The sequence below is a fragment of the Podarcis vaucheri genome (assembly GCF_965113315.1).
Source record: "Podarcis vaucheri genome assembly, chromosome: 3".
In the NCBI taxonomy this organism is placed as follows: domain Eukaryota; kingdom Metazoa; phylum Chordata; class Lepidosauria; order Squamata; family Lacertidae; genus Podarcis; species Podarcis vaucheri.
The window spans coordinates 31,064,654-31,088,340 of NC_138761.1; the positions used below are offsets into that span (position 1 = coordinate 31,064,654).

General features: G+C 42.0%; 3 protein-coding genes across 6 annotated transcripts in view; 1 reads left to right on the plus strand and 2 right to left on the minus strand.

Annotated features, from left to right (window-relative positions):
- Positions 1-8,176, minus strand: part of EPRS1 (glutamyl-prolyl-tRNA synthetase 1) — a 38,201-nt gene extending 30,025 nt beyond the window's left edge. Inside the window, exons 1-5 of the mRNA XM_082216298.1 lie at positions 7,593-8,176; positions 5,098-5,182; positions 3,685-3,784; positions 1,756-1,912; positions 868-1,013 (exon numbers count right to left, since the gene is read on the minus strand). Of these exons, the coding sequence (XP_082072424.1) occupies positions 868-1,013; positions 1,756-1,912; positions 3,685-3,784; positions 5,098-5,182; positions 7,593-7,635 (531 nt within the window). The 5' untranslated portion in view covers positions 7,636-8,176. The remainder of the gene's footprint in view (positions 1-867; positions 1,014-1,755; positions 1,913-3,684; positions 3,785-5,097; positions 5,183-7,592) is intronic.
- An 839-nt stretch (positions 8,177-9,015) lies between these two features.
- On the minus strand, positions 9,016-19,545 carry BPNT1 (3'(2'), 5'-bisphosphate nucleotidase 1). Of its 4 annotated transcripts, none has more exons than XM_082217885.1 (10): positions 19,432-19,545; positions 18,637-18,731; positions 17,192-17,316; positions 15,381-15,485; positions 14,836-14,943; positions 14,230-14,278; positions 13,185-13,276; positions 12,282-12,479; positions 10,894-10,999; positions 9,016-9,798 (listed from the first exon to the last, which is right to left on the minus strand). In XM_082217885.1, exons 3-10 carry the CDS (start codon positions 17,309-17,311, stop codon positions 9,650-9,652), a joined length of 927 nt encoding a protein of 308 aa, XP_082074011.1. In that variant the 5' UTR covers positions 17,312-17,316; positions 18,637-18,731; positions 19,432-19,545; the 3' UTR covers positions 9,016-9,649. The 4 variants fall into 4 exon arrangements, with proteins under 4 accessions (XP_082074011.1, XP_082074012.1, XP_082074014.1 ...); XM_082217886.1 differs by having other exon boundaries at positions 18,632-18,731; XM_082217888.1 differs by having other exon boundaries at positions 18,632-18,731; positions 19,436-19,528.
- A 1,445-nt stretch (positions 19,546-20,990) lies between these two features.
- Positions 20,991-23,687, plus strand: part of IARS2 (isoleucyl-tRNA synthetase 2, mitochondrial) — a 33,341-nt gene continuing 30,644 nt past the window's right edge. The window contains exons 1-3 of the mRNA XM_082217409.1: positions 20,991-21,238; positions 22,669-22,791; positions 23,189-23,345. Of these exons, the coding sequence (XP_082073535.1) occupies positions 21,032-21,238; positions 22,669-22,791; positions 23,189-23,345 (487 nt within the window). The 5' untranslated portion in view covers positions 20,991-21,031. The remainder of the gene's footprint in view (positions 21,239-22,668; positions 22,792-23,188; positions 23,346-23,687) is intronic.

Sequence of the window (23,687 nt, forward strand, 5' to 3'; positions counted from 1 at the left end):
AAGGTTAGTGCAGTGCAAATGCAGCAAAGGAGTCAATCCAGAGCTCCTGCTGGTATGTTTGCACCATGCTGACCTCCCTACCCATCCCAGCAAACACAGTGAAGTCAGTGACAGGAGGTCAGATAAGTGTCCCTGTCCTTTCCCACTGATTGCTACTGTGAGCAAATCCCTAAGCTGAAACATGACAAGGTTGTTAGAGTGGCACAACTATATCAGTTAAAGCTTGCATCTTAACAGTTCAATTCTAACCTGAATATGCTTGTTTCTTTAACTTGCTTTTTATTGTACTTTGAGCACTACATCCAATACAGCGGTACCTCGGGTTAAGAACTTAATTCGTTCTTGAGGTCCGTTCTTAACCTGAAACTATTCTTAATCTGAGGTATCACTTTAGCTAATGAGCCTTCCCGCTGCCACCATGCCGCCGGAGCACGATTTCTGTTCTTATCCTGAAGCAAAGTTATTAACCCAAGGTACTATTTCTGGGTTAGCGGAGTTTGTAACCTGAAGCGTATGTAACCCGAGGTACCACTGTATAGGCTACATTGCAAAGAAAGACAAAAACTGCTGCTGGCTGTGCTGGGCTACTAGAAAAAAAGCTAAAAGCAACAGTGGTGCGATACCTTTTATAAGAACCAACCGAAAAGTCACAAAGTAATGAGCAAGCTTTTAATTTCCTCCCATTCTTCTTTTGAAAACTATGCTAACAACACTGCTGATTCAGATCTTTTGCGTCTCAGATGTGCAGCAGCCCATTGTGACCTTTTCTGCTCAGCACTTTGCAGATAAAATCATTTACATCCACCCTTAGATGGCAGAACTCTGGTAGAATATGAGCCAGAAATGCCTAATCAGCAAAAAGCTTACCATTTTAGTTTTTGGAATAGCAGCTCCCACAGTCCACCTGGAACCTACTGACTGGAAAACATGCTGTGTTTCAAGAAAGTTGTACCAGCGTTTTACATGAACTGGAGCTTTACCATGAAGTAACAGCTCTTGCCCTGCACTGTTGCCTATTGGGGGGAAAAGCTATGTTTTATTAAACATTAGGAAGCAGGCAGTTTGGCAAGATTTCTTACTGACATGATTCACACCAAACATCAGCACAGATCAATATTAGAAGCTCAGCTATGAGAACACACCACTAGAAAAAAATCAAATTCTACGCTATAATTTTAGGGAGGGCACAGAATAGAGGCATTCACTGAGCTGTTCAGGTGTACAGCACTCCTGAAACATATGCAATTTTGGGGGGAAATGGTATGCACATTACAAAATAATTCACTGGCAAAAATGGTAAAAACACAGTTGGAAAAGCTGTTTAAACAATAATGTAACAGATCTGTAGATTTCATGGGTTGTAGCCTTCCATGAATAGAGTTACTTTCATTCATATAACAAAAATGAGGTGTGCAACCTATTATGCTGCAGAATTTAATTCATGCAAAACATTATATGTTATTTAATCTGACATTTATATCTAACTCTTCAATCCTAAAAGTGCTTCCAGAGCAACTATTAATTAAAACAATCTATTTAAAACAGCCATTACATTAAAACAATAAAATTACAGAACATCTCCCACAGCAAAAAGAAGAAAAACGGCTGGTCTCACTAAATTTACTAGTATGTAAAAATAAGAAGAGAATTCTTTGGATTTTAATTTCAAAAGATATTAACACTTTGGTGCATGTAAGACATAAATGAGTAGTTATCAAGGTGCTGCAATTTTAACACATTTTCTATATTATTTACCTTTTAGTGTTGCCCAGACACTGAAATCTGCAAGACTCAAAGAGTTCCCAACCAAATAAGTTCTCAGAGAAAGGCAGTTATTGAGCTCTTGAACTGCTAAAGCAAAACTGGTGGAAGACGACAACTTTGTGGTGCTGAACTCCATCCAGTGGTCAACCTTTGGAAAAGAAGGGAGATGTTTTTGCTTCAATATTTTGTAACAAGTTATATAAAAGTGCTGTTTATAGCCAACACCACAAATCATACACTGGGTGCTATTAACCTAAGTTTTACTCAGCATAGATCTACTGAAAACCAACTATAGGTCTCAGCCACTCAGTCTGCTGGAGCCTATCTTCTCATGCAAGGGAGGTCCCTAACTCACTGAGGGTTTGAGACCCATTGGCTATTCTCATCTGGTTTAGCCAGCCAGTTGAAGCCACTCCTGGGGTGTGGCTGCTGTCACACCCCGACAGCTTCTAGGAGCCACAGGGGAACTTAATTCAGGGTAGGGTGCAAGGGTGGAGAAACTACCCCAGAAGAAGCACGACGAGTCCCCTGCCAGAGGTACAGTGGTACCTCGCAAGACGAAAAACGCGCAAGACGAAAGAGTTTTCTGTTTTTTGAGTCGTTCCGCAAGACGAATTTCCCTATGGGCTTGCTTCGCAAGACGAAATGTCTTGCGAGTTCTTGCGAGTTTGTTTCCTTTTTCTTAAAGCCGCTAAGCTGTTAATAGCCGCTAAGCCGTTAATAGCCGCTAAGCCGCTAATAGCCGTGCTTCGCAAGACGAAAAAACCGCAAGACGAAGAGACTTGCGGAACGGATTAATTTCGTCTTGCGAGGCACCACTGTACTATGCCTCCCACACTAAAACCAACACAATGAGCTTTTCTTAGTAGGTAATTAACATGGGTGGCGCTGTGGTCTAAACCACAGAGCCTAGAGCTTGCCGATCAGAAGGTCGGCAGTTCAAATCCCCGTGACAGGATGAGCTCCCGTTGCTCAGTCCCTGCTCCTGCCCACCTAGCAGTTTGAAAGCACGTCAAAGTGCAAGTAGATAAATAGGAACCGCTCTGGCGGGAAGATAAACAGCATTTCTGTGCGCTGCTCTGGTTTCGCCAGAAATGGCTTAGTCATGCTGGCCACATGACCTGGAAAAACTGTCTGCAGACAAACGTTGGCTCCCTCGGCCAGTAAAGCAAAATGAGCGCCGCAACCCCAGAGTCATTCGCAACGGGACTTAACTGTCAGAGGTCCTTTACCTTAATTAACAGCCAGTGAAATTCTTTCAACGGTGGAGTAACATGTTGGCGATATCCTGTTCCAGGGAGGAGTCAAGACACCGCATTTTGCACCATTTTCAAGGGCAGCCGCACACAGCGTGCATTGCAGTTCGCTAACTTAAGTGGGACTACTTTGAACTAAGGGACGCGGGTGGCACTGTGGGTTAAACCACAGAGCCTAGGACTTGCCGATCAGAAGGTCGGCGGTTCGAATCCCCACAACGGGGTGAGCTCCCGTTGCTCGACCCCTGCTCCTGCCATCCTAGCAGTTTGAAAGCACATCAAAGTGCAAGTACATAAATAGGTACCGCTCCGGTGGGAAGGTAAACGGCGTTTCCGTGCGCTGCTCTGGTTTGCCAGAAGCGGTTTAGTCATGCTGGCCACATGACCCGGAAGCTGTACGCCGGCTCCCTCGGCCAATAAAGCGAGATGAGTGCCGCAACCCCAGAGTCGGTCACGACTGGACCTAATGGTCAGGGGTCCCTTTACCTTTACTGTGACCTAAAATTTAGTTGATTACCACCCATTGCCATTAGGAAAATATTAAAAGAAATACACAGCCTACACATCTTTCAATTAATAACACTCTGCAACATTTAAGGTATTAATCAAATAGCAGGGGGAATAATCAAATAGGCAATCTCAAATATAAGCAATTGATTCATACCTCAGTGTGTTCCAGCAAATTAGATCCATATAATCCAGCAGATGTGGCAATTCTAGCCAGATAGCGAGCTATGGAATTCACATCTGTAAATGTAACTTGACTATTTAAAAGGGGGCGGGGAGAGAAAGAAAAATACATGAGCTTCTCCAGACTGAAATACAATTGCATTAGGATGGATCATAACACCAGCATAGTAAGTTATTTTTAAATAAACTAATGGGCATTCTACCAAATAAAAAAAAAAATCAATTAAGTGCCTGTCCCTTTTTAGACCTTTATAATTTGCTGCGCTACTCTAATTCTCATTACTTGAGGAGAAAAACCATAGGAAGTTTGATGATGTTCAATTAACTAACAAGCAAGAAAGGTGGCAACATGAAAATGTTTTTTTAAAAAATAATAATCAGGATATATATATATATATATATATATATATATATATATATATATATATATATGCAGGTTTTGGTGTCTTCGGGTGTCTTCCCGTGTAAGAGTCGGGGTGTCTGTGCGACGTTTCGACGAGGTCTCACTCGTCATCTTCAGGCTGGTGCTTTCGGCTTCTTGTTACTGGAACAGAGCAGAAAACCTGCATTCCTGTACCCGTGAAAATCTACGAAAGCAAATATATATATATATATATATATATGCATGCTCAGGGCAATCTTCCTTTTTATTATTCTGAACTTAAAAACTAGCATTTTTCGACTTGAAATGAAGAGAGGCAGATGCTGCTCATCTCTGGTCCATGCTTCTTGATGGGGAAGGTGCCCCTGTATCTACCTTATTCACAACTAGCTCATAAAAATGAGTCAACCAGTGTCAGCCCCTTTACTGTTAATATGAAGAAGGGACAAAGAGTGGTGAAACAGCCAGTATGTTTACCAAAGTAAATTGAGGTAACCATTTACAATGAAATATTGTTTGGGGGAGGAGGGAAAAAGACGTGAAGTGAAATACAAATTGCACAACTGATTTAAATCAATTAGTTTACAGTAAGAATACTACTATTTTAGTTGTTGGGTGCTAAAACAGATAAAAATGGATTCTAAGCCTAATAAAGATAGCAAAAACAAAATAATTACAAACAGAATTCCTAAATTTATTTTATTAATAATACCACTCCAAACTCAGTTCAATTAAGAACTGAAGAAGCTCGCCAAAAGTATAAAAGGTTTTTTACATAAAAAGTAGCAATAAAAAAGAGCAGTATGTGAATATATACAAACACATATAATAGCTTTATAATACCGAAGATAGAGGTTAAACAGGAGCAAAGAAGTGAGATGGCTAAATATTCATCCCACAAGCAACCATTAAATCATATTACTCTTTCTTCTGCCCTCCACTCAGCAGCATAAATATATAAATTGACTTTTAAAAGCACTAATGGCAAAGATACAAGGCACTTACTCAGATACCCGTAGAATGTTCTCTTGGCCTTCTTCAACTGAAATTTTAACATGATCCTTCACATGTTCTGCAGTAAGCAAGGCTCCTAAAATACAGTATTTGTTGATTAAAAAAGGAAATATTTCATAAGTCATATTTTTTGAAGGGATTGAGATTAAACTCAATACTTCCCTCATCATTTGAAGACTGATACACCCAGGAAAGAAATCAGTTTATTCCTGCTGGTGATATTTCCGGGCAGCAATTAGGGTTGAAGAGAAGGGGGAAAGCCTTGACTAGTTTACAGTAATGACTTCAGTAGGGAATGGCTGTAAATTCACTTAACAGCACTATCTCAAAATTCAAAGAGCTGAACCACAACACTATACTAAATGCATGATCCAAACAAATATTTATCTTTAAGCCCTGCAGATTTCAATGAGAGCAGGTTAAACCTAAACCTAAAGCAGCTATTATGTTTGTCTGGAATACACACTAACAGTTCTAAACTTCCAAGGACTGCTGTTAAGGTCACATCTGTCTAAAAATTTTGGATACTTGGATTTTAAGCACTCCCCTGGTAGCTATAGGTGACAAGAACTGCTTGCAGGTGAGTAGGCTGGTGCAAGAGGGATGAAGTTTCCTATTGTTCCTCCCAAGCAAGCAGCCAGAGGGAAGCCCCTCCTTCACAATCAGCTAGAAATGCAGAGGGCTGCTGCAGGAGGCAATGCACTCTGTCACTCCTCTACTAGCCCACAGCAAGATAGTAAAACAAGTATTTCCGGCTAGTAACTGTTTGTGGCTTATTTACAAGATTTGTCTTAATTTTAAAAAAACATAAAAATCCAATGCATGTCTATTTGGCAGTAAGTCCTGGTTACAGTCTTAGTGAATCTAACTAAACAAAAGATCCTCAAGTTCACTTAAGTTACGTTTATCATTTTGTTATTGTGCAGCTTTGACACTTCTTTAAGTACCACTAGGTTCAATATACCAAATAAGTGTGCATTAAACTAAAGTTCAAATTCTAGTCTTAGGCAAAATTATTTGGTGCAAGTCCTGTAAAATTAAGAGGAATGTCTGAAGAAACTTGCATAGGACCACACTGTTAAAATACTGAGTGTTTTTCTACATTAGACTCAAAGACTTGCAGCCTAACTCAGTTCAACTCAGCATTCATGCATTCGTATTATTTCAGGTCAAGGTTTCAATTTTGGTTTTTTAAAAAAGAGGGACAAAGAGAGAGGAACACACAAGCTGTCTTTCTGGGTGAACATCTTCCCGCATTGTGTCCATAGCATAAGCACACTTGCTTTAGTGGAGCTTACTTCTCAGTAAGCATTCTTAGGATCAAGTTGCACAGCAAAATATGAATGTTTTAACTTTACTTATATTAAGTAGAACAATATTTATGGTACAATATTTAATATGCTGAATTTGCAGTATTATTAAGGAGTGTTATTGCAGGCAAGTGCACATTATTCAAGACTACACTGGAGTTATTTCAGGAGGCAGGATGAGAAGCTATAATTACAATTCAGAAATCCCATGACTGAGCATAAAATCCTCCTGAGCTACGCCCCACTATGTCTAAAAGCAGCGCCAATTCACTAACGAAATGGCATTTCATATAGAGATGCTCAGAATTTACTTTTTCTCTCTCTCTTGCACTACGTGGACCAACTCCCTGGGTTTGGTTCTGCTTGATGGCATCTACACATCGTATAGACTGTAAGGATCTACAGTGAAGGAGTGAGGTGCCTTTTCTGATCGTTAAGTCCGGTGCCACTCAAAGTGGCCCTGCATTATTCTCGATGACCCCGATTGTTATTGAACAGGGTGGCTGTGAAGGGCGTGAAGGAATCACTAATCCAGAGTCCCAGGCATGCCTGGTTCCGATGCTTGTGGCCTATATATACTCCAGATTAGAAGATCCTCCAGCTGTCCAGCTCGGCGCCACGTGTCAGCCCCTTTCAGTCGAGCTCGGCCCACCCACCAGCCCACCCCCTTTCTCTGCTTATGCATACATTGAAGGGAAGGGAGGCTCCCACTTAAAATAATGCAGCTGGCAACTACAAATTCACTTTTGGCAGGTGGATTATGGGTATGTTCTGTCTCCACATGCATGGTTGTTACTCCAGATTGGGTATTTGGCTCTCGAGCTCCCAGTTTCACATCTGCCTGCCCTTGCCGGCCTCTTCCCACCATCTCAAGCCCTTTCTCTCTTCCCCCCTCGCCCACCACCCCTGCTCCGTCCCCTTTCGCCCACCTCGACCCTCGGCCCAGAGATGGGGTGGAAATGCGGCGAGGCGCGTCTCGCTCTGCCCTTGGCTTTGGAAGCGTCCCCGCTGCCAGGCGGGCGAGCGGGAGGATGAATGGACGGGCGAGACGCCGCCGCCGCCGCCTGACGCAACATGGCAGCCACACGCCCCGCTCCACCAGCGCCACCGGAGGGGCTGCCCGCTGGCCTCCCCCCGCGTCCAAATCCCGTGTCGGAAAAGAGGGGCAGCCCTTACCGAGAGGGACGTCCGAGGGGTTCACCGTCAAGCTCAGCGCCATTCCGGCGGCGGCGGCGGCACAGGCAGAAAGGACCGGGCAGGAGCGCGGCGACTCGCAGCGAGGCTGAAGACGCGGCCCTCCCCTTTCCCGGCTCTGCTCCCGCCTCTCGAGTAGAGGCAGCAGCGCCGCCTCCTGCTTCGGCTCCCGGCTGGTCACAAGGCCTGACGCCTGCGCGTCTTCCTCCCCGGAGGAGGCCGAGAGGCTCTTCCCCGCCCACAGCCCCGTAACTCTCGAAGCGCGTTTCTTCTCCTAAGCGGTAAATCCCTTCTCGCCTTGTCAGCCGCGGCTCCTCCCCTCAGAAAAGAACGAGAGGCGATTCCTTCACGCGATTGCTTTTCATACGTTACGTGGCAGGCGCGGGCTTGGCAGCGCGTATGGCTGCTCGTCACGCAGCCCTGTCGAGGGCGCACGTGGCGAGTTTGGGGGCTGTCAAGTAGCCCCGAGGCAGCTGGGATATTGGCAGCCTCTTCAAAAGCGGGTGCCTGAAAGGGCAAAATCTGCGACCTTCATTTCAAACCATGGTCTTCTGTAAAGAAGATGGGGCATGGGCAATGCTGCGTCATTGTCACTGATGGGCTATGACTATTATTATATTTTAGGTTGCAATTCTAACCAATAGTAAGGGTTCATAGCAGATACTCCTCACTTTCCCATTAACCTCCTAGGCTAGGCCTAGGTGGACATTCCTCATCATCACTCTTTTAGATTATTGAACGTTTCCCTAATGAACAAGAACCTGTCATAATACTGCTAAATAAAATACAATTAGAACACTAAAAATACTAGGATTTAAGTGGCTTCTTCCTCTATGCCTACTTAACTGGGGCTTACCTTGCTTATGAACCTTCCATATGATTTAAGCAATGACACTGAAACTAGAAAGTGGGAAATTGGGGGTAATTTTACAAAAGGTGTGATTTCCAACTTTTGAGGTGTTGCAGTGAGAATTCTGCCTGGAGCTGTAACACAAGCTAAACACATCAGTTGTGATCCAGACTCCTTTGTACAGAGGGGATAATTATTTTACATGAGAAGGGAAATTTTGGTGGATGAAACTCCCTCTCTTCCTGTACTGCAGTCTTGATCCAAATTTTTTCCCAATCTCCCCTAGGCTGCTTCTAATGAAATAAAAATACTTCCTGGTTTGTTAAACCTATATTCCATGATATGCAAACCAGAAAACGATGAATAAGGGCTTCCTGCAAAATAAGAAGACAAACCAGTTTCCAGATTCAGACATAATGAAAAACTGATTTCCTAAATCCGAGTCAAGCTGTGTGTGCAATGAGGAATGGGGAGAGAAGAAGAGGGAGCATCAAAGGGGCATCATGTCCCATTTCTGAGTCCAGTGTTAATTCCAAACAGACCATAAGACACATGTAAGAAATGGTAAATATTTAATTTTCACAGTCATTTTAATCCACTCAAGACGCATTGTGCTTTCAGTGTATAAAAGCTGAAATACATTTGTCTATAGCCTCTTCATACGTGAATTGAACAAAGGGGGCATCATACTGCTGGCCAAGCATTGTATGGATGTTTGAACTCAATAAGCCTAGCATAAACAGTAGGCAAGCAGTGTAGCCCTGCTCCCCAGTCATCACATGAGACCGCCCCCCTTGAGTGATTCACATGTGAACAGGGTTTATAAACAGAGGTGATTTATTTGGCACCATTAAATATAATGGTACTTACAGTTTTTGCTCTCAAGTTATCAAGGAAATGTGATTGTGTAAAGATTTGATTATTCAACAGGAATGTGTATAGAATAATAACAATAACCATAGGGGAATATAACATTTTAGAACTATGCTAACTGAAGTAACCTACTGTTCCAAATGAAAACCAAATTTAATGCCTGTTTTATTCTGTGGGTGGCAGGGAGAGGAAATTACTAAACACTGTGGCAGAATGAAACTTTGATCCAATTCCATAAGCCATTACCAATTCCAGCTAAGAATAAGAATAGGTGAAGCTCCTTCCCAATCAAGTGGAATGCACCATGCTTTGTATTTTAAGGCACAAGAGCTTGTTTAACCGTCTCAGGAACTCGACTGGCATAATAGTCATGGTTTTTCAAAGCAGCAAGGACACCTCCTGAATTCATATGCTTGATGTCTTTGTTATAACAAAAGAAATTCCCATGAATATCAGTGAGCTTGCCTGAAAGAAAAAGAAAAGAAGAGGTTAGCCTTTAAACACAGCAGCTCTATTTCTACAAAGGAAGGGGATTGAAGAAACACAGTAAGTTGCCTTATACCAGTTCAGACCATTAGTCAATCTCACTCAGTATTGTCTACTTGACTGGAAGCAGCTCTCCATGGTTTTAGACAGAAGTCTCTCCCAGCCATACCTGGAAGTGCCAGGGATTTAACTTTGGATGTTCTGCATACAAAGCAGATCTTCGACCACTGAGGTATGGCTCTTCCAAGGTTATTTGGTAAAGGAACTGAACTCTCCTTTTCCATACCTTGGTTATCTAAATTTATTTCCCTCCATTACATAATCCCATTTTAGCATAATGAATAATTCATTTATTTAATTAATTTATAATCAACTCTTTAAGAGAAATCTCGACAAAGTAGCTCACAAGCATATACTCCAAATATTATGGATACTGAAAAACATTGAAATAATCATATGCATGATTATGCCAGTAACAAAAACCAGAAAAAACCTAACAACAAAATATAACTGGCCTATAACTCAGCAATATAGAATCATAGAATCATAGAATCATAGAGTTGGAAGAGACCACAAGGGCCATCGAGTCCAACCCCCTGCCAAGCAGGAAACACCATCAGAGCACTCCTGACATATGGTTGTCAAGCCTCTGCTTGACAATATAGTTGCTTTGTCAAGGAAACTCAGTAGCCACAGAAAATAATTTAGCGCATAGGTCTTCCTGTGCGTGCAACTGGTTTCATCAAATGTTTCAACTAGCCATTGAAAGAATTGGAATGATTGCAATAGTGAGTTCAAGTGGTTTTGTATCCTTGCTTGCTTATTTATTTGCACTTGAGAAGATATGCCAACAAATGTGAGTGTAAATTAAATCATAACTTTAATACTACCTCATATAAAAATTGCATGGTAAAACAACCCAAAATAGAAAGGCAGTTTTAGGTTATTGTCTAATATATATGTGTGTACACAGACACACATACTGTGTTATCAGACATAGACAATATTACAAAATGTAGAGCAGCACCTGAAAACCTTTTTGTTTCATTTATTCCAGTGTATCTATTGACTCACCTCCTACTGCATGCAAAATAGCTTCTGGTGCACATGTGTCCCACTTCTTGCAACCAGGGCTGGCAAATACATAAGCAGATGCCTTGCCTTCCACAAGTTGAATGATCTGTCATGAACAAAGAGTTAGAGTCACCATGTAGGCAATTGCATTTACAGGCAAACTCTCCCCATATGAGTTTGGATGATCAAATTTCAACTTAATAAGGCAAGAAAGACCAAGGCTTTGGTCCATTAACACAATCCCTTCACTCCTCCCTTGGTGTCAACCAACCAAGTCGTCTTCCATTAAATGTAGCTTCTTATTTCATTCAAAGTGAGTATCTATTTATAGTTACTACTAACACTTTTGAAATAAGGCAACACGTTAAACCAAAGTTTGAAATCATTTCAAAATCACGGCTTCTTCCAAAGCTGTTAACCATCATTCCTGGTTAGCATAGAACAGTTACTATAGTTAAGGGAAGACGTTCTGCATGTGGAAAAATGCTTCCTCACAACACCCTGAACATCTTTACAGTGAGTAGGGCAGCACAGTTTTCAGTTGGTGGTGATTAACTATGTACACTATGCATCTGTAGCAACTAGCTTATGTGGAGGCAGAGTTCTCTCATACATTTTTGATTCAGTGAAACTATTCCAATATTTCAATTGTCATTTTTACATAGCGAACAATTTATCTGAAATTCAGGAGAAATGATCCTCCTCCACAGGGAATTGTTGACGGGTCGGTTGAAGTTGCTTCATTTGCCCAAGAAAGCCCAAACTCCATTGCCTGAAAACAACAACAAACCTATAACTTATTCATAAGATGTTTTCGTTTTTTTAATGTGCAAACCCCCTAAAAGCACTAGAAGGAGGCAGATCATTTTGAAGGCCACTTCCTAAATTATCTCCATCCTATCAATGATTACTATGTCTCAAAGTCCCATCAGAAGCTAAAACAATTCACATTTCTTCCTAACACTTGCATATCCCACCCTATAATGCGAAGAGGTTTAGTTTAGCAGTGAAAGGGAAGCAACAGTAGCACCCTACTGACAGTGGTGGCACTGCGCTTGCCAGGAGAGAAATGAAGTCAAGTGGCAACAAGGTCAGGTGAGCTCTAGGTTGGTGGCAGACCTGCAGATGTATACACACCTGCAAGCCTGCCAGTGGCAACTGGAGATTCCTCAACCTCACCTTGCCCATCCCTGTCGCGGGAAGCAGCAGCACTGCCAGCAGCATGAAGAAATTGCTACCATTACAGCTGATGGCTTAATCCATGTACTCATTCTCATGGAAAGGATGTTCTGCAGTACAGCTCACGAAGTGCAATCGTATTTTTTGGTCCTAATCTTTTTTTAAAAAAACATTATCTTTCTAAAAATTGAAAAAAATTATCTCCACACCTTATTTCCTGCACCGCCAACTCTCACCACATGATCAGGGTTCATGGCACTAATGCAATCATTGACCAGCTTGCTGCTGTGTGACCGTGTGGTGGTGATAATATGCTTCCCAGCTGGAGCCTCCTTCAGCTGAAATCCAAAGGCACCCAAACCTAGGACTCCCCAGATTGTCCTGCCCAGGACTGCATCTGCACCTGCCTGCAAAAAAAGGCACAAAAAGTTCAGACACTGCCATGATGCCTTTCATCGTAAACTACGGTTTTAAAAAGAAAGTAACACAAGTGATCACTGGAAGTACTGCACTTATGCTGTGGAAAGAAAACAAAACTTATTTAATAGCATTACTCTTATTTTGCCTCTTTTTTCCATTAACATGTGAGTTCCATCCCCGGTAGGGATTGTATTTTTATGATTAGTGAAGAAATGGAGTCAGGACTCTGTGATTCTTTTCCCGAGTTACAGCAGTATGAGGTCTACTTTTGCCCTATAATAACATACTGGTCTCAGAACACTTCGTAAGACAATATTACTTCCTCCAAAACTCCCCATAGGGGAAATAGAATCCCACTAATGGTACTAAGTCAACTGTTTCTCTTTCTGATATACAATCTTTATTTACTTTATAACAAAACAACTCAAGAATTCCTGGTGTTATATATGAGAAGTTTTCCCTGACTCTACAACAGGATTGCAGATAAGCCCTGATTGTGGGCACAGCATTTGCCTAGAGGGATTTAGTAAGAAAGAGTTGATCCTTCCCTTAGAAATAATTCTTTGCCTGGTTTTGTGCACTTCCTTTTATCTATACATACACCACTGTTATATACACACCATTATCCAGCAGCAGCTAGGGGAATCAGGCAATTTGTTTGATACTTTTCAGCAAATCAAGGCATCTCCTACCTCGTAGTTATAATAGGGTTGGTTAATGACTCCTGCTATTGCTTTTCCTCCATAAGCAATTCCGATAAGAACTGTCACATGATCAAGAAGTCCTGAAAGAGGGAATAAAGAGTTGTAGCTTGAAATGTCATCTGTGTCATCTCAGGTCATATCAAGCGTTTTTCTCAGTATAGGGTTAGACCAGGCATAACCAGGGTGGTGGTCCCCAGGTGTGGAGGGGGGAAACTCCCATCACCCATTTCCATCACCCAAGTTATAGGGGGTCATTGGGAGTCAAGCAACACCCCAAGGACACAATCTGGGCTACCCCCTGAGTTAGATTTACAGTTTCAGAATATTTAGACCATGATAATATAATAGAAACTTGCTGCATGTATATTTATTATATTACATTTATATCCCACCTTTCATCCATGTTGAAATTCAAGATGGTGAATGTATTGTTCTCAGGCACTCTCTCTCCTATCCAGACACTGCTGCACCTGCTTATTTTGAGCAAGTTTCCTGCATCTTGTCTCTTTATTTCTTATATATTGGTATTTTATTGTATTACACTCAAAGGCCACCAACTCTAAACAAGCAAGAGGTGTTGGCTATCACTCATTAAAATAATGATTCACTAAAATCAAGATTCATTTTAAAAAGGAAGAGCTAAGACAGGCCCAAATTCTCACAACATAGCTTGGCAGAAATAGGGCTTCCCTGAATGTACCTAGCAATTGACAGTACAATCCTATACATGTCTACTCAGAAGTAAGTCACATTGAGTTCAGTGGGACTAACTTCCAGGTGAAGGGGAGATAGGACTGTTGACTTAGTCAATTAACAAAGAATGAATAAATCACCCAGCTGATTTGTATTCACATTCCAATTTCTATTATCAAACCCAATCTCCTACAGCTTTTTCAGGTAATGGTGACCTCTACCTGTCCATTCATTGCTGGTAAATGTCACACATTAACTCAATGTGACTTTGGCATTGTGCTTATTAAAACAAAAGTGCATACTCAATGCAAATGCTTTTTTAAAAAAAGAAAAAGCAAACCTTCTGTGTATTCTTTGGTTCCATCCAGAGGGTCGACCCATACAACAAGCTTTGAAAGGAAACAAAACAAAGGAGAGTTTCAAGCAGAGATACAGACTGGATATCAAAAGCATTGCTAGCAAGCAAGAAAGGGAAAAAATTGTGAAGTGCATCTTCACTTGGAGCAACTACAAATTGCCTCATCACTGCTGAATAAGAAATCTTTCTATGGTTAAGGAATAATGTTAGTTTTAGTTTATCCAAATATATGTCTTTCTTCACACAGTCAGAAATCCCAAACCTATTTACAAAACCAATGACATATTAAATATATTGTACAATAAAAGATATTTTACAACACTACAAATACACTAGAACGGCTCACGCAGAAAAGTCATCTAACAATATAAAACAAACCATCCCATCTGTGTAAGAACACACACCAAAAAACAGCCACCAAAAGCCAGACTCCTAATGCTATCCAAATGCCTGTAAGAATAAAAATGCTATTGCCTGGCCCAGGAAGGATAACAAAATTGACCCCAGACAAACTTCCCTTGGGAAGAGTGTTCCATAACTGGGGTGACATCTAATTCAATAATTAGATGAACCTTTAGTTATTAGTACCTCTTCTTCTTTAATGTTAGTATACTGCTGTGGGCAGGTTTTCTTCAAGATATCCTCACACTGGCCATTCTCAAGTAACTCTTCATCCACATCTTCAGAGGGAAGATCCTGATGTAAAAAGAAGAGAGAGATGCACAGTTAAGGTTAATAATACTGAGACGGGTACATAAGTATTTGCCGGTTCACCATGCATAAACCTACATAATATTGGGTAACATGAGAAAGAAATAGTGGTGGTGTGTGTGTGGATTGACAAATCGCTCTCTTTGGGGCTTAAAAAAATTACAAGCTATGAAGAGGCAGCAATAAGAAAAAAAACTGAGGACATTTTATTTGCTTTTTACTAATAGTCTCAATTAATCAATTGCTGCTTTTATCAATTGCTGCTGGTGTATTGCTGCTGCTGCTGCTCGTTTTCGAGTGGATTGTGGTTCTATTGCTGTTCTATTGCATTTTTATACATTTTTGTACACCACAATTGTGCCCTATAAAGTATCAAACCAAGCAAGCCTGAACAGCACATGCTGGATTTTAGGTGTCCTCACCTCTTCGCCGATGATCGTGAGCTTAGGAAACTTCCGTGCCAAAGAGGAACAAATGCTCATCTGCACCAGCCGGTCAGCCTTGGTCTGCAGGTCATTAGCTCCTGACTGTTCAGATAGAATAGAATAGATAGAAGAGGTTGACAGTCAAAGCTATGATGTGGCCCAAACAGAATACTAACTTCCTTCCTTTCCCCAGTGAAGATATACTAACAGCCATGCAAATACATTTCTCAGCTTGTAAACTATGACAAGAGGCCATGGTAATCTTGTGAACCTGTGGGGTTTTATGGCCCAGCAAATCTTTCCATGTTCCACCAAAGGGAAGGTGCCTTTTTTGTGTAATGCTTTAGACTTAGATAAGTTTGCATGTTTGCATATCTAACTAGCAGTCATCTAGTGAATGTTTCAAAGCACTACAAAATATATGTATAAATATATTTCCAAATAAGCTACTCATTTTTATATTCCTGAAAGAGAATCCCTTTAACCACGAACTCATATTGAACATGTTTTCTTTCTTTCTTTCTTTCTTTTTTTTCATACCTAACATGTTTTCTGGTTCTGTATTTTTATTTTTAAAATGCAATAATTGGATTTTATGTAAAGATGTTTTTGTTAAATGCAATAAAAGTTTAGAATCAAGATGCAGAAACTGAGGCATTCCTAAGCACCACCATGGTGCGGTGGCTGGAGTGTTGGACTAGGCTGCGGAGGCCCGGGTTCCAATCCCCGCTCAGCCATTAAGTTCACGGCATCACTGTGTGAGCCAGTAACCATCTTTCTACTTCACTGACCTCACAGAGTTGTTGTGATGATAAAATGGGGAAAGAACTAGTTATGCCACCTTGAGCTCCTTGAAGGAAAGACAGGATATACATGAGGATAAATAAAGCACCAGTCACAATGTTCAGCACGTAAAGAAGACTTATACAGAGGGCCATCCAGCTTAATATTATCAAGATTGACTGGCAGTGGGTCTCCATGGCTTCATACAAGGATGTCTCCCAGCCCTACCAGAAGCTAGTGGGGTTAAACCTGCGACCTTCTCCACGCACAACGTGATGCTCTACTAGTGAGCTATGGCTGTTCTGCAGAGAGAAAACATGTGTGCAAAAAAATCACAGACACCACAGCGAAGAATCTCTTTGAATCATTTTGATGGAATTGGCAAGAAAGGGTCAATACTTGGGTTTTATCAGCTCTTGTATCCTAGATTATTGCCTATGGAATCCTGCAAAGTCAAGCATTTTTCAAAGCCTATAATTTCAAAATGTCCCAGAAGCCTAGGAAAGCAGGCATCTGCAGAGTCTCTATACCAGGCATAGGCAAACTCGGCCCTCCAGATGTTTTGAGACTACAATTCCCATCATCCCTGACCACTGGTCCTGTTAGCTAGGAATTATGGGAGTTGTAGTCCCAAAACATCTGGAGGGCTGAGTTTGCCAATGCCTGCTCTATACTGTACTAGAATCTATAGGGACAGCCAGCAAAATGATTCAGAAAGAGAAAGTTGGCAGGTGGATTCACAGTAATGTGGGCCATGATTTCTGATTAAAGTTCAGGTAACTAGTGCATTTCCCAGCACCCCATCAACTGAAGTTGGCATGGCCTATCTGAAAATAGCAATTCAGAATAGCCCCCTACTGAACACTGAGAGGCTTGTTTTTGAGTTAAACATGCATAGAATTCTGCTACATGTTCTACTGGGGTTGATCATTAATGCAATGCACACTTACCTAGGAGTAAGTCCCACTGGACTAAATTGGAACTTATTTCTGAGGAGGCATGCATAGGATTGTGCTGACAGTTACCTTCTCAACTACACCCAGATCTCCTCCGGCCATGACTTTCCTCACAATTGTTCCTGCTTTATTAGCGACAGAATATGCCGAGGCCACAAGACGCATCAATACAGTTGGACTGGAAGACATGCTTACTGCACAGAAGAAGGGATAAAAATATTGTGAGTGCCACCGTCATCTCCCCAAATGTTACAAGCTTAGCACAAAAATATTCAGTGGGGGAAATGAATATTGCATTAGAAGTGGGCAACATATGCTGTCTTCTTCTTTCAGAGATATTGTGAGGCACAACTCGCCCACCTAGAAATATTATTTGCTCCTTCTGTGCCCCCTCATAATTCTTTTCTGTTTCTACCACTGTTGCCTTGATGTTGACTAAAGAAGAATGAATGGGTGAGAAGATGAAATTCACATTTATTATTCTGCCCACTTTTGCCTCCGGCCCTGCCCACCACTACCATGTGGCTCCTGAAAGCTTGCTGAGAAGCAAATGCAGCACTGAGGCTGAAAGGTTCACCATCCCTGAAATAAATAATCAGGTAAATAAATGATTTAGTAATGCCTTCATAGCACTGTGAAGTAGTGTCATGGCTGTGAAAAGGAAAGGCTAAATGTAAACTCCGCAGAACATTTTATTGTGATTAGAAAAGGCAAGAATGTGCAAGCTTTAAACTAGTTTTATTATTACATAAAGATACGTCTCCACGGACTCCCTTTGTTTGCTTTCCTCGCTTATTCTCAGAGGTATTCATTACCTTTGATCCAGTTATGCAACTAACTGCTTTTCTACCTTTGGAAATTCCTTACCCAACTCATGTTACAATCTCTTTTACATTTACTGTCGGTTTGCTAAACCTGCTCAAAAATATACATTGTCTTCTCTCCTCTTTTAAAAGAAAAAAACCCCACAAATGACAGTGTGTCCCCTTCAACATTTGTATTGGAAGTTAAAATGCTGCAGAATTTAGCGAAAAGGGGCCTTTCTGTAAGTGATAGGCCACAATCCCATGATCCTTCAGGACAGAGGTGAGGAACCTTTTTCAGACTGTGAGCCACAAATCCTTCTGGACAACCTTCCAATGGCCACATGCCAGTAGCGGGCAGGGCCAGGGGCAAAACTTGAGTGGAACAACACCTGTGAATTTTACCTTTGTAGTTTACACATGCACACCTCTGTCCTCCATGCAGGAAATCAAGATGGATTATTCAATGACATACTCCATCCAAGACAAGCACTCAAGGAGGGTGGAGGAGCAGGGCTGGTGAGAGGTGTGACTTGAAAAAATAAAGTGTGGCTGGGCAGAGGCTTAAGGGCCAGACAGAAAGGTACAGGAGGATCACATCCCCACATAATCCTAACCCCACCTGCCTGGGCCTGAGGTTAAAAGTGCTTGTGCAAACCCAACAGATCTTTCACCCACTGCAAGTGCAAAACACACAGTCTGAAACTCTACCTGTTTAAACACAGTCCTATTATGTTCAATGAGGTTTACTCCCAGATAAGGGTGCACAGGGCTGCAATCTTCTGCTGGGGCGGTGAGAGGCAAACCTGAAATGATACTGAACATGACAAAAGCCCTATTGTGGATATATCACAAAGTGCTTGGCAGATATATAACTTATGTGACTGATAGTATTATTCTGAGCACTACACAAAGCTACACTTTTATCCTACATTAATTGATCTAGAATTCACATGTAGGATTCGCTTGACAGTGAAAAACAGGGATTGAAATAGTAGAAATTTCACATTGATTTCTGTGGTTTCTTATGAACAAATAATAATGTTTTTAAGACATGCCATTCCGGGCCAGCCTAGGCAACATATACTAATGCTATATGATGTTAGCCGCCCTGAGCCCGGTTTCGGCCGGGGTGGGCGCGATACAAATAAAAGTTTATTATTACTCTTATTATTATTACTACTACTACTAGGGAGCGGCAAGGATCAACAGCAATTCCACGTCAGCTCATTTACATTAATTTAATGTGATCTTGAGCATACGACTCGGAAAGCCCTGCCCATTCTAATAGCCCAGCGAATTGCCCCTCGTTTTTCCCTGTAAGTTCAATGTGCTTCTCTCTCTTTCGCAATCGTGGAAATGCCTAGCGGGTGCAAATATCCCTCCCCGTTGGTTCTCCGTCGCCCCATACGATCCCTGCAGCTGCTAAATAAATACTGGCACAAACATGACTATTTGTGATACGCACTAAAGAAGGTGAGGGAAATATGAAAAGTGCATGCCTACCTGCCTTTGCAACAGCAGCTCTCCAAGCACACCTGCAACCCAACCTCCCAGCCTGAATGCTAAACCCTCCCGTGACTTCCTCCCTCTAAGCCGCCCGTTCTCTCTCCGCCTCGCCTACCTGCACCGGCTGGGTCCTAAAGCCCATTCGATCCATTTCCCGTACACGTTTCTTTGCGGGGCGGATAGGAAAATACCCTAGAATTCACGTAGGATTCGCATGACGGTGAAAAACAGGCATTGAAATAGTAGAAATTTCACATTGATTTCAGTGGTTTCTTATGAACAAATAATAATGTTTATAAGACATGCCATTTCTGGCCAGCCTAGACAACTGTCTCAATCTACCTAATGGTAGGGCCAGCCCTGTATTGTTACCAAGTCCTTAAGGAGGAAGAGCATCACATAAATAATATTAAATAAACTTATCATCCTAACTGTGCATACAGAATAGTAGTGCGTAGATAAATAATCAAACTTACTTAGCTAGTTTATAACCCAATCCTATACACTGGTGTACATTCCATTGAGTTCGATGGGGCTTACTCTCAAATACTGTAAATAAGAATAGGGTTGTAATCTGGGGTGTGTAAGAGGAAGCTTTTGGGTTATCTATTTACTCACCTTAGCAAATTGAGGTCAGATTGCAGAAACTCCTGAAACGGGCAGCGTCGACTATGTATGTGGTTTCTATTTAAAGGCAAACCTCTGAACTGTTCGACATTTTAGAGAGTATATTATATTGCTTCTGCATAATAACGCTTTAGTAAAAAGCAGCTTTCTTAAAGTCAATGAGGAGCGTCCAGACTTAAAGATCTATGAATGTTTTACTCATCAAAACGACGCCTCACTGAGTTTAGTACAAGTAATAAGTGAGTCGTGGGTGGTGGATGGTGGATGGTAGACTTAGCGAATTCCACTGATGCTTGCAAATAAATGTGCATAGGATCGGGGCTTTAAGTTGAAAAGCATGTGCGATTCCTTTTAATTGTGGATTGTTTTCTATTTTATAACTTTTCCTTTAAATGGGTAGCCCCCTTTGAATTTCTTATGACAATTAGCCTTGATATAAGGTTTGTTTCCCCCCTCCTAAATGCAAAAATAAACAGCAATATATCGGCAATATATGAGTCCTTGAAGTGCAATAGGTTTTTTTGTGCGTGTGTGCATGCGTCTCTTTTCTGTGGGTTGGGAGGCGGCTTCTCAAACTGCAAGGCAGCGTTGTGTGAAGCCTTTTTTGCTTACGACCTTCCCAGGGTGTCTTTGAAACTTCAGCACCCTCTCTCCCCTTCCAGCGTCTGAAACGTGCCACGAGCCGGTCTGTGCGATTTCCAGTCAAGAACTTTCGGCGTGGCGCATTAAAGCTCCGAAAGTTGGGCTTCATTTGCCTTTTTCAGCTGTTATTACACACCCGCAAGCAGCAAGCGGGAGGATCGACCTCTAGAGGGCGCTGGGCAATTCAAACCCCGCCCGCCCCGGCAGCACGCGAAAGAACGCGAAAAAGAAACAACAAGCCGTTTGAGATGTCCCTTTCCGGGCCCCGTTCAACTCTCGCCGCTCGCCGTAGCAGGCCCGGAAGTGCCCATAGGGCAAAGTTAGGAAGATGTGGGCACTGCGGGCGCCGCCGCTGCTCCAGTCCTCTCAGCGTGCCTGGAGCTGGGCATGCAGGGCGGTGTCTGCGGGGTCCTGCAGGGCCCAGAAAGCGAGCCCGAACTCGAAATACCGCGAGACGGTGTTGCTGCCCCGAAGCGATTTCCCCGTCCACTTGCCCGGCCGGCTGCAGCCCGAAACGGAGTTGGAGATTCAGCAGGTAGAAGAAGGAAACGGGGGAGGCTGGGCGGAGAGAGAGGGGCGCTTTTTTTAAAAAAATACGCCCTCCCGCCCCCCTAGTTGCAAACCAAATTGCGTAGTAGTGCAATCGACGCGCACGTTTTTGTTAGGACATGTCATGTCACTACGGGCGCTGGGGAAACCTGAGCATCCTCGGGGTCCTGGTGAAGGGAAAATCTGACACTTTCCTTCAATGACGGATTTATGTTAAACAAGCTATAGCTTAGGGCCCCGTTGTCTTGGGGGCTCCCAAAAAAAGTAAAGGGAGAAAAACGACGTACATTTCCAAAATATAACATAAAAAACAAATAAAAACCTACATACAGCAACAGTGTGCTGTGTAAGCTCCTACGATGTAAGTACTGGGCATATATTCAACACAAAAAACAGCAACAATTTGTTGTTTTCAAAGGACAGCTGGACATATAAAGGGCCCCATTACCTTCAGTAGCTTAAGGCCTCGTCAAACCTAAATCCAGCCCTGCTTTCCCCCCCACTTTGAAGCTGCCAATGAAACGTTTCCTACCCATGCACCAAAGAGAGAAACGTTTCCTACCCATGCACCAAAGTGCTGAGACGCTGCTGTTATTCATAAAACAGAAATGTGCGTGTTAATTGTTTTCAAATGATTTCTCTGCTAGTTTGATTTTATTGGGATGTAACAGAAGGTCAGGCCCAACTTATATCAAGAACCTGCTTTTGCAATCCTCTACAGCCACAGCAGGAGCTGTAAGTCCAACTATTTGACTTCACCCCCTAAGGGGCACCCTGTTGTCTCCCAAGAAAGATGGATGCCAACCCACCAGCTTTTCCAATTGGCATCCCATAAATTTATACGCATAATGCAAATGATTGCACCACATTACATATAATACATTTTGAACACTTATCCCAATATGCTAACTTCATATGTAGTTGACAGATTAAACCAGTTTAATTGCAATCCCCTCGTCCAGGGAAACCTGTAAAGAAAGCTAAGATTGCCAAAAGTGGCTGGGGATCTCTAACAGAATTCAAAACACCATTACCAAATTACAGTTCATTGGGGGAGTTGTGATTGTTAAGCTCCACAGAATTTGAATTGTGATGCAGTAAAATACAATATAACAAACAAAAGCAATTAATCCCAATTAAAAATCAACCACAAATCCACAGATAACACCATAGACCAGGCATGGCCAAACTTGTCCCTCCAGCTGTTTAGTTACTACAAGTCTCATCATCCCTGACCACTGGTCCTGTTAGTTAGGGATGATGGGAGTTGTAGTCCCAAAACAGCTGGAGGGCCAAGTTTGGCCATGCCTGCCATAGACCATTGGAAGGAAGTTTGCAGACCCTGCTGTAAAATAACACTCATTTTGTGTTTAGAATATGGTATGTAATACAATTTCTAATTATGTGTTTCTATAGAAATGTGGCTTCTCAGAACTGTATTCATGGCAAAGACAAAGGAAAACAAAGCAAGAATTTTGTCTTCATGATGGACCACCGTATGCCAATGGAGATCCCCATGTTGGTCATGCATTGAATAAAGTGAGTGTTATCTTCCTAAATAAATCTGCTTTGCCTCTTTAAATACTTAACATTCAGTTCACCAGAAGGTCAGTAAAAGTTTTGTATCTTTCAGTATTGATCTTATGTGTACTTAAATGTATGGAACAATAATAGAAATTACCTTTCCATTGAGGCTCCAAGAATGAGTGTGATATTAAATGGGAAAGAATGGTTGATGTGATCTTCCATGGCATATTAATGTTGAATTGTGTCCCTAGAAGTCAGTCAATGTTTGCCAGTGTATCTAGTCTCTGAGTTCATAGGTTTGTTAAACATTGGAGCAGGTGGAATCTAAATACATGCTGAAGGAACCCTGAGAATTTGTAGAGTGAGATAGAAATATGTGTGCTTTTCTTTTTCTTTGGTTTCCCTTTAGATTTTGAAAGACATCACAAATCGGTTTCACGTGATGAGAGGCTATAAGGTACACTATGTGCCTGGATGGGATTGCCATGGATTACCTATAGAGTTGAGAGCATTGTCAGAACTTGAGGAAACTGAACATCTTTCTCCAATGGAAATCAGACAGAAAGGTATATTGCCTCTTGCAAGCTTTCTGAGAGAGGTCTGTGGTGTGGGTGTGCAATTTCTGTCATTGTTGGTCTGTGATAGGTATGCTGTGTATGTTCTATGTTATCTATACTTGTTTGTGAGGATTGCAGAATCGGTGTGATCTCATATGTTTGAGAGATAGAAGAGGACCTCATATGTTTGAGAGACAGAAGAAGGTCTTAGATTATAGGTGCATGATTTAAAGCAGGATTGGGGAACCTGTAGCCCTGTTGATGCTTTCGGTCTCCAACACTCATTTAGCCCCAGCAAGCATGGCCAGTTGTCAGAGATGATGGGAGTTGTTTGAAGGCAAGTTGTTCACT